This window comes from Dysidea avara, chromosome 4, assembly GCF_963678975.1.
Source record: "Dysidea avara chromosome 4, odDysAvar1.4, whole genome shotgun sequence".
NCBI lineage: Eukaryota > Metazoa > Porifera > Demospongiae > Dictyoceratida > Dysideidae > Dysidea > Dysidea avara.
The window spans coordinates 10,971,311-10,982,292 of NC_089275.1; the positions used below are offsets into that span (position 1 = coordinate 10,971,311).

The window sequence follows — 10,982 nt, forward strand, 5'->3', positions numbered from 1 at the left end:
ATTGAACAATAATGACACACTACTACTACTACTACTACTACTACTACTACTACTACTACTACTACTACTACTACTTTTCATTAAAAGAATTACATGTACACACAATTGTACAGAGAAAGAACAGAATCATGTACAAGTACATAAGATAATGTTCATTAAATCACATTTGTACACCGTAAGACATGAACAGTTCCAATTACGGCTGCCTTTTGAATGGTACAAAATAAACTGTTAGAAAAGTCTGGGATACGACGAAGGTGAGTAATACAGTTAGAAGATACAACACCTGTACATCCAACCACCACAGGGATAATTATCACCGGCATTCTGTACATCATGTGATAATCATGTGCCAATGATTGATACTTCTGTAACTTTTCTTGCTCCTTAGAGGGCACATTTACATCAGCTGGACAAGAAACTTCAATGAAGTAGATCTTCTTAAGGTTATACTACTACTACTACTACTACTACTACTACTACTACTACTACTACTACTACTACTACTACTACTACTACTACGGATTTAATGAAATTCTACATGTACAACACATTGTACAGACAATAGTAATGATGTAACAAGCCAAAGCCTAAGCTACATCATACACAAATTAACATTCCTAAGAACGTCAACTGTTCCAAGAATGGCTGCCTTCTGCAAGGTGGCAAAAACTACTTCATTATAGGCTGGAATCTTCTTCAGATGGCTCTACTACTACTACTACTACTACTACTACTACTACTACTACTACTACTACTACTACTACTACTACTACTACTACTACTACTACTACAACCACTATAGGTATATGAAAACTTATTGTGGTCAAGGTTAGCTACATAATACTTTACAATGAAAATGTTCCCCAAATCCGGTCACAATTGTGTCATAAGATCAATCTGCATTTGCAGTCAAATTGTTCCCATTCAATTAATTCACATGAGATCTGCGTCAGTTATATTTGTACATACTTCTTCAACAATTCACATCTGTTAAATCAAATGCTCAAAATGTGTACTGTCACAAATTCAATGCATGTATACAAGAATTATATTGAGCCAGCGTTTAGCAGCACCAAACCGTTTGTTAGATAGTGTAGAAGTGTTAAATATATCTTACTATTATCATCACACCTATGTGCGATATTGCTTATAAAGTACTATAAATGGCCACAAATTAATTAAGTAGTTGTCTAGATATGTGTGTCATTTTTACAAATCCATATATGTGCTGAACCCATAATAATTGCTGTGACTATAAAAGACTGTGAGAGTGTGTTGGAGTGCAGTGAACGTCAAATGCTAGAAAGATTGTTGATTAAGTGAATACTGAAGTTACCTGCTTTTGCTGCAACTGATCAGCTAATATTGTGGATGTAAAGGTACATACGTATATGAAACAGTGTGGCCTATATCATTACTATACGTACATTACTTACAGTACAATGAGCTACTTCCAGTGCATAATTTTTGCCCTGATCTTTGGCTGTGTCATAATCCAAGGTATTTCTGGTGTTGCAAGAGTTAAAAGATCTGCTGATGAAAATTTACGTGACCCAGGAACTTACATTGTCCACTTTCAGGACAATTCAACTGACACTCAGCAACAGCACTTTGTGAATCAATTGATTATAGGCTGCAGCACGACAAAGTTTGAAGCAAAGATAATCTCAGAATATCCTAACATGAAATGTTTAACAGTTAAGCTGTCAGAAAGATCTTTAAAATGGGTGAGGATGATTAGTTAAGTGATTTCATTGCTAATGTGTTTACTGTATCATTAAATGACTGGAATTACATTAAAACTAACAGTACAAATTAAGTATAGGTGTAGTTGTTTTTGTTAAATCATCAGTGAATATATACAAGACCTATAGGGGTACCACCTACAAAAAAACAGCACTGTACAAAGCAAACGATAAAAAAAATTGATAGGTTATATGTAGATATGCTAGTTACAAAAAAAGAAATCTGCCACCTTTAAGCATCTTTGCCACACTTTTCTAAGTATTTTTTCTTCAAATGAAAGTACTATTGACAAAAGAAGAACCTATATACATATACAATTTTGTTTGTGTTATCAAGTGACTATGTGTGCAATGGTTGTTTTAGGTTACTAATCACAAATCTGTTGCTTCAGTGAAGGAAAATGAATTCATTCTGTTGGGTGCTGGAAATGACACTCTTTCATCTTCCAAGCCAGGATGGCACTTGGATAGAGTAGACCAAGAGACATTACCACTGGATCAAAATTACACTGCTAGCCAATACACTGGGAAATCAGTTGATGTATATGTACTGGACACTGGTATTCACTATAATCACAGTGTATTCAATGGTAGAGCTCGCTATCCAGGCTGTGATCCAATTGACAAGATAGACAATGAAACACATAAAGGAGAAGACTGCAATGGTCATGGAACTCATGTAGCTGGTCTTGTTGGTGGAAATGGTACTGGACTAGCCACTAGTGTGACTTTATTTTCTGTTAGAGTAGCAAACTGTAGAGGCATTGCTTCTGAAGCATCTCTCCTTGATGGACTAATGTGTATACAAGAGCATAGGAAACATAGAAATGGGACACATACAATTGTTAATCTTTCTATTGCTGGAACTAACATAATGCCTAGTGTTAGAAAATTTGTGAAAGAATTAATAGCTGATGGTGTGGTAGTCATAGCTTCTGCTGGGAATGGTCGTGATGACTTTAGGAAACTGAATTATGACTCCTGTAAAGTTTATCCAGCAGGTTACGATGGTGTTATCAATGTAGCTGCTACTGACATGAATGATAATGCATTGATGGGCGAATTTGAAGGTAGAACTTTAATCACCAACATGGGATCATGTGTGGATGTGTTTGCTCCTGGCTATACCATCCTCAGTAGTGACATATGTATCCCTAACAGCTCCTGTTACAACTCTACAGCTAATGATGGCGATGAATGTAGCACATGTCAAAGATTCCGATCAGGAACTTCTCAGAGTACTTCATTAGTCACTGGAGCTGTTGCTCTATTACTGGAGAAATGCCCAAATATAACCAATACAGAAATTAGAAACATGCTAAGAACATATCTCTCCAGAGGCAGAGTCCGATTCTGTAAGGCATACAAATTCCTTAGTGAATACACTACTTTGACAGCAGTCAATGATGTTGTCGGCACTACACTTAATCGTTTACTGTTCATAGGAGTTTTACCTTACATACGCTGTGAAGAGTTTAATGGAGAACCACTGTTTACTTCAATCAAATATTGATATATACAGTGTATATGTATGCCTTGAAATGGTGTTCATGTGAATGTATACATAAACTTTCTTTATAGCATATATATTATAGTTTCTTACAGTTTAAAACTTACGTAATACAATAATGCTGTGTTAATGTTATAGAAGACTCTTGTGCGAGCAAAAAAATTGTCTACTTGAACTTATTTCTGTGACAAGAATACATACTCACAAGCTGTTCTATGTAAGAATACATAATTATAATTATGCAAATACACAATATTATTAAGGATTGGTGTGACCTTTCAAATTTCACTACAAAAGGAGACAGTTAGATTTCCAATCCTTCTATGCATTTGTTAAAAGAACTGGCTTCTTAGTCTGAAAATTAATTAATGTTTATTTACCACTAATTGGTCACTGAGCAGGGCTTGTGGTATATTGGAGACTGACATTAAAATGTTATTCATATACGTGACCGGATTTGCGAAAAGGAGTCTTCCACACACATCTAATTCTACAAACTTGGAAGAGCATAACTCAGTGTTCAAGTAACAATATAAACCTGCATCCATTAAGCTATGTTGGTGCTCACTGCTGACCTACTTTCAAATTGTTAGCTTTATCCAATCCAAAGCTATGGATTGTCAAAGTTAGTAAATTGGATGTGTGTGGAAGACCCCTTTTTGGAAATCCAGTGATAGTGTCAGTAATAAAACAACTGTCAACCACATTCTGTTAATCAATGTATAAATGGCAGCAGTCTGCAAATGCTCTGATAAATGCAACTGATCCCTTACCATAATATTATACACCCTACACAATAGGTTATCAGAGTGATTATTTTGAATGATGTCATCAACAGTAGAACAACTTTTAGTTTGTAGTGAAGATTTCAACTACTATGCCACAAAACAATTCCTAGTACGTATGTGACTGGATGCCTTTGCACTTTTACATATTATGCTAACAATTGTGTTGGATTAATAATTATCAATCTCAAACCTGCACCAGTTATTTGAATTGCACAATTAAACTTATTCATAGGGATTAAGTTAGAAAGAAAATACACATTTTCCTTGTTGTGATAGGAAGTGTGATCAAATATCAGTTATTATATTTACTTTCCTACCGGCAGAAAATTCAATGTTCTCCATATCATATTTTAAAGGAAAATGAGATTGTGTTAATCCTCTATATATGCAGTCAATACCATTTTTAGTGAAGCAGTTGCGACAAATATTTGTTTTTATCTTCTAAATTAGTCCAAGTGATGAAAAGTAATGATAGTAGACTCCGTACACTTCATTTGTACGTATATGCGCACAGGTCTTACTGTATACCTATGCCATTTTAGTGATTGCGTGATCAGTAATAAATCTTACCTGTTTCTTTTATTTAGTGTTTTCAATACATACAATAGGTTGCAAAAAAAAGTTTACGTTTTGTAAATGTAATCACGCTGTAGTAGCATAATTACAAAGCATAATTACGAATTATGCTCTATTGGTAACTATGAATATAATTATTGTAAATATGGCTGGTGAAAAACTACTTTTTTGCATAATTACGGATTACAGTCAAAATATAATTACAGTACAAACATGGTAATTACTTAGTAATCACACCATAATTACAACTACGAAACGTAAACTTTTTTTTGCAACCTACTGTATTTTTTTTTCAAGTGAATAAGTTAAAGTATGTATCATTTTATGTATGTACCTATAGCAGTTGTAGCATCGGCACCACTTCTTTTCTAAAAGTTGTGGCATAGCAGGAAATATGAAAGGAAAAGGCTAGAAAAATAAGCTAATTTGCTGGCAATTCCAATGACTAGCATAATTTGTTATGTGACATATATAAGAATTGTGCAGATGTAACACAGGTGATATAAGAATTGTGTGGAATGTGTACGTATGTGAGCATGTACCTGTTTGTAATACGTAAGTGCAGGTAAACATGTGATGAAGTCACTCTCTACAGCAATGAGCTCTACTTCTTCAACTGGGAGTCATGATATATACATGACGTAACTTCATCACAACTCAACACAGTAAACAAATATCTCTAGGGTAATTAGGGTAATTATCAGGGTATCAGGCTAGGGTTTTATTATTCCACCTTGTCACAATGTGTGTGGTACACTGTAGTGTTTTGATGGTAGTCAAGTAACAGTAAATTTTTACACCAGTCCAGAAGAAATTATAATGTTGTGGTGTTGAGGGTCAATCTCAGTAATAATTCCAATTTTTCCACTGAAGAATCCTAGCACTACATTTCTTACAGTGTCTATATATGGGCTATATTAGTAAAATACATAATAAGTAGCTATAATGTGGCCATATGAGTATTTATTTATTTTCTTATATTATTAACTTTACCAATTAGGGTGAACACAGAAGGCAGAGTCTGTATGAGGTGTTTACTACTAGGGGTAATAAACAGGCTAGTGGGATAATGAGTATTATAAGGTTTCATATATGTACATAATTGTGTACTTTGAAACTGAAATCATGATACGTAAATTAATCACACAAAAAAATAAATTTTAGCCATTTTAAATATCTGGTGTTGGGTGATTTACAAAACATGTGTATCAATGTTCTCCTGCAGAGAGTTTTAATAGGCACATGTACATATGTATATATAGTACACACACACTCCAGCACAATCTGTGCTGTATCTAAATATAAGTCACACAACATACTATATATGAAGGTGTCTCTGTAGGAGAGTAGCTGATTTGGTCATATTTTTATGACATTCACCAAACAGATGCCAGTGAGCAGCTAACTAATGATTATACATGTATATGTAGCGGCAGTGTGCAACCGTTATATCATTCTGTTATATTTGTGCATACTAGAGTTGCACCGATAATCGGTTGAATAATCGGTAACAGCCGATATAAGGTGATGTTGCAAGTATCGGTATCGGCTACAAAGAGGAGATTATTTGCCGATAACCTAAACCCACAATCAATCATTAACGACAGTAATAAACACGTGACAGTATTAAAAGAAAGCAGTGAATGCAGTGGTAAGTGGTAAACATTTATTTGCTGTACCTGTTTATAACTATTTAGGCTTGTTTATCTGTGAATAGTGTGGCTGCAAGGCTATAATAGACTGTGTATATTTATCGGCCGCCCACGCAATCAACCAATCACTATTTGGATAGGGTCTAGAATCCCAACAAAACTCCGTTTGAGAAGCTGACTTAGGTGTTTTATAACTACTTGGCTTTCATTTCCATGTAAGGGGTTAGTGGGACACTGGTAGCAAACATTGTAGAATCGGCCGCCCACGCAAGTAATTAAATTATTTCGACTAATGTTATACACGCACATAAACTTCAGATAATTTTTGCTCCTTCTCCCCTGACCTACAGAATAGAAGAATATCGGTAAATATCGGCATATCGGCTACAGGAATGAGTGAAAAATCGGTATCGGTAAAAGTGAAAATATGCATATCGGTGCAACACTAGTGCATACTGTATACTGTACAGTTATTTCACAGTACACACCACAGTACACACACACACACACACACACACACACACACACACACACACACACACACACACACACACACACACACACGTACACACACCCCTTCTCTGCTACCCCCTTTGTGTCACACAGCCTTCCTATTCGGAAGAGACAGACAGCAGCAAAAGTGGACAGTCATGCCACCACTGCACACCTGGTTTACTGGAAATGGTCATGGCGCAGCCGCACAGAAACCAGAGGACCCATTGAATTCCAGCAGCAGCATGTGCCCTGACATTATGACAATGTCCACCAAGCCGTGCCTGTCCTAAGTTCAGACTTCAGTTTCTTCCTGGGAGGCTTGCAAACTTCCACAGGGGCACCAAGGTGGTGTGTATCAAGTGATACTATCAGGTAGTATCCTAGACTTGGCACACAGTAACCCAACCTTGTTATTATCGTCAGCTCAGCCGGCTAGAAGCTGTTGCCTGTGGGTCACCTGATGGAGGTGCTAACACACACACACACACACACACACACACACACACACACACATACACACACACACACACGCAAGCACGCACGCACGCACGCACGCACGCACGCACACACGCACGCACACACAAACACACACACTACACTACACTACACACACTTCCATCATAATAATAATTATACACACGCAAATATGTATATAAACCTATGAAAGTGTGTGCCCCCTTCATGAGGATGGCTTGGTAGCCACAGTGTTGAATGTACACATGTAAAAATAAATTACAAAGACGTGGGATTGCCATATTTGTTGTGTATATACATTGCTACGGTTGTTGATTTTACACATGAAAATACGGGATCCACCCTACATAAGAGACAGATAGACAAAAAAAACATTTTAGATGAATTCATACAAGTTTAAGGAAATATAAAATATGCTATCACCTATATACCTACTATAAGTGCAGTCAATATTTTATATCATTCCTTATATAATAACATGTGTATGTAGTAGTTAACCACTTGAGATGCTACATATAAGGATGATGCAATGTTGTGCAAAAAGTTTAACATACTCTATACAGATTAGGGACATTGGTTTGAAGTGCACTTTGAACACATAAAATGTTTTAACTGCACTTGTATTAAACTCTCATTCCATAACTCAAAGTTCACTTTCAAAACTAACAAATTAATATGATATGATGTTAACTATTAAGAAAGACACGATTAGCTATACTGATGTACAGCTTCATCAGTTCACTCACTTTCATCTAAACTTACGTATAAAGTTGGCATTCACGACAGGTACTGTAGTTATCAGTTGTTGTTTTCTGGTTAGACTGTCTATCCCTTATTTGGAGACTGATAGTATATGTACAAGAATATTGTATCTACAATTGACCAAAAAAAGGTATAAAGTTGTCCAGATTGTGCATGGAACCATGTTTGCAAAACTTTCCAGTGGTTGTTTAGAAGGTGTTTTCACAGCATACATTATCTGTATAGTATGTAGATAGCAGACGAATACCTATGAAGACATTATATTTTTATTAAGGTATTCGTCAGGTATTATATAGACAGGTATTCGTCAGGTATTATATAGACAGATGTTAAAATGGTACATAGTTATGTAACATCTATATACATCAAAAGTGTAATTAGTACATAATATTATTGCACATGCATTCATGGATTTCTACAGAGTCAATGACAGCACATGCACTGGACTTATTATGAATAAGACTTTATACCCATGACTGAAACAAAAGTCTTTTGAAGTCATGATCATAACTTAATGTTTAGTATCTAAAAAGAGGTTTAAGGCTTTATTATGATATGGTGTGCTACCAACTTAGGGCTGAGGTAATGTCTACAAATAGCACAATTTTAAGGTGCAAACTGCTGATTTTAAATTTGTTAGCCTGTTTAGAAAATGCTTTTGCCAAACATCAAGATGTTTGGTCATTTAAAGTTGCACCAGCTTAATGCTTAGCAGAATAATGGCAAAGTTGTTGGAATTGTCAAGTAATTTTCTTTAATTTGATACCTGTTGGATTAGGTATTAGCTTAGGAGTTGTTGGAATTGCTTTGCTAATGTTGGTTAAGGCAAGAGTTATGTAGGACTATTTTAAAATCATGTGATCATGTGTGTTTTATGGTGAACAGAACCTGCTAAACAAATACTTAGTAGAAATCACAGGGCAATTTTTCTGCTCATCCACTTATATATAATTGCAGCATTCTGTTCCCTTGAATGGCCATTGGCCCATTATAGGTAGTAAAAGGTGAGGACTTATTTGTCTTTAATTTGTATAAATTATGTGTTACAACACCGACAGTGGATGATACTTTTGATCCCTAATCCAACTTAACATTCCTAAGTTTTCTTCTACTTGTTATCTAAGGTCCTGAATGTTGTTGACAGCAAGTGCAGCTACCCAAACCAATGTGGGGAATTTCAGCCACAGCCTCAACAAAGTAATTTCACATTGTGGGATATAATGGGGTAGATAATCACTGCTATAATGATGCCTACACAATTGCTAAAGATCACATCATGTATGCATCAGCTTTAGACCAGCAACAGTCAAGCGAGGGTACAGTGAAGGAGAAATCTAAAGGAGAGTCTAACAAAGATTTAAAACTATTATAAAATGGTAAACATGCATGATGGAGAAATTTAAGATCAGCAGTTTGCACCTTAAATTGTGTTGTATCATTGTAGTATTTTTAGACTTAAATCTTACCTCATCACGCTATATCATATGATCTCTTTGTAACTCATAAATAAATAAATAAAATTAAAAAACTCCAAATAAATACCTGTTAGATACTAAACATTGTCTATACTATCATTAGGCAATAACAATCTAATCCACCATTGCAAGTCTACATACACAAAGAGCAGCTCTTGATTACTTTAAAATAATTGTCCTGGCTACAGGTAGTAAAAATTAATAAAATAATGTAGGTAGGTATATTGTACACCTTTATGCTGCACTGTTGTTATTATGGAACTTCCATGTACTTGTCCGACTTAGCCGAACAATTCAATCTGCATCATTTGCTATACGTGGCCAATAAATTTGCTTATCATGACTTAGCAAAATATGAAAAACAAAATGAAGCCATATGACATGGAATTATGTGTTAATGGACGAAAGACTGTGATGATTAATCAACTATATTATAGGGAACTAATCATCTGTCTTGGACACTTAGTGTAGGTCATATAGCCCTAAATAGCTGATTTGTGTTCATACTACAAAACTGTTTTAACTTTTTACGCAGGCTACTGTATATTGAATTCCAGAATAGCATACTGTAGACACTCCTTACCTATTTCCAACAAAACAGAAACAGTTGATAAGTTATTATTGTTGCATGGGTGCTGGATACTGGTATTGCAGAACTTCATAACCCAGCTGGTACTACATTGTCCACTTTGAAATGTCGAGCTACACAGAATCGAAGAACAGAGCTAGAGAAAAAATTGAAACAGAAATTATTGCAGAATGTTGTGGTATAGGTGTGAGAGAAAACATTATTGATTTTTGTTTGAATCTGAAGATACATTATAATGATACAAACGCTAGTGTAACTAACATGCAGTGCACTGCACATAGTAACAAAACGAATATCACAAACTATAAAGAAATGTAATGTGTAAGATGTAAACTATGATTTACATGAAGAGTCACAGTATGTGGCTTGATGTCGCACCTATAAATCATGCAGTTAGTTATAAAACGTGGTGAATTAAATACTGGTTTATAAGAAGTACGTAGATACCGTAGACACCAAACAAATCATCTTGAGCTGGTTTTGTAGCAGTAGGAATGCAGCTGGAATTATTTTTGTAACCAATAAAGAACAGATGAATCAGACCAAACAGATCAAAAGTTAGGTAGTACTTCCGATAAAATGTAAAACACAAGGCTGCAAGTACAAAGAGCTAGTAAGCAATTGCAAACTTGATCATGTTGACTGAGCCCATGCACACAACCATTTACATACAGTATATAATTACTATGACCATGAGTGGTTCTTTCTAACATTTTGCATTTCAAACTTTCAATAATTGTAATAAATGTGCAATAACAGTTATTGTTGTATGTATACTCCATAAGGCTTTAATGTTGACCACACATATAATGACCACCCATGGATAATCATTTTTATGAAAAAAAATTCCTTTTCCGAAACCATTAAAGGGAACATGAAACAAAAACAACAGTACAGGTACTTTGCTACCTGA

The 10,982-nt window shown here is 35.2% G+C and overlaps 2 protein-coding genes across 3 annotated transcripts in view; both read left to right on the plus strand.

Moving 5' to 3' along the window:
* Positions 1–10,982, plus strand: part of LOC136252802 (uncharacterized) — a 169,363-nt gene that overhangs the window by 105,291 nt on the left and 53,090 nt on the right. The gene's annotated exons all lie outside the window — the stretch shown is intronic.
* On the plus strand, positions 1,303–3,359 carry LOC136253985 (extracellular serine proteinase-like). Its single transcript, XM_066046631.1, has 3 exons — positions 1,303–1,382; positions 1,442–1,730; positions 2,113–3,359. Exons 2-3 carry the CDS (start codon positions 1,446–1,448, stop codon positions 3,259–3,261), a joined length of 1,434 nt encoding a protein of 477 aa, XP_065902703.1. The 5' UTR covers positions 1,303–1,382; positions 1,442–1,445; the 3' UTR covers positions 3,262–3,359.

Coding starts and splice junctions, on each gene's coding strand:
- LOC136253985 (XM_066046631.1), top strand. CDS start 1,446: ATGAGCTACTTCCAGTGCATAATTTTTGCCCTGATCTTTGGCTGTGTC. Junction 1,731..2,112: donor CAGAAAGATCTTTAAAATGG/GTGAGGATGATT, acceptor TGGTTGTTTTAG/GTTACTAATCACAAATCTGT.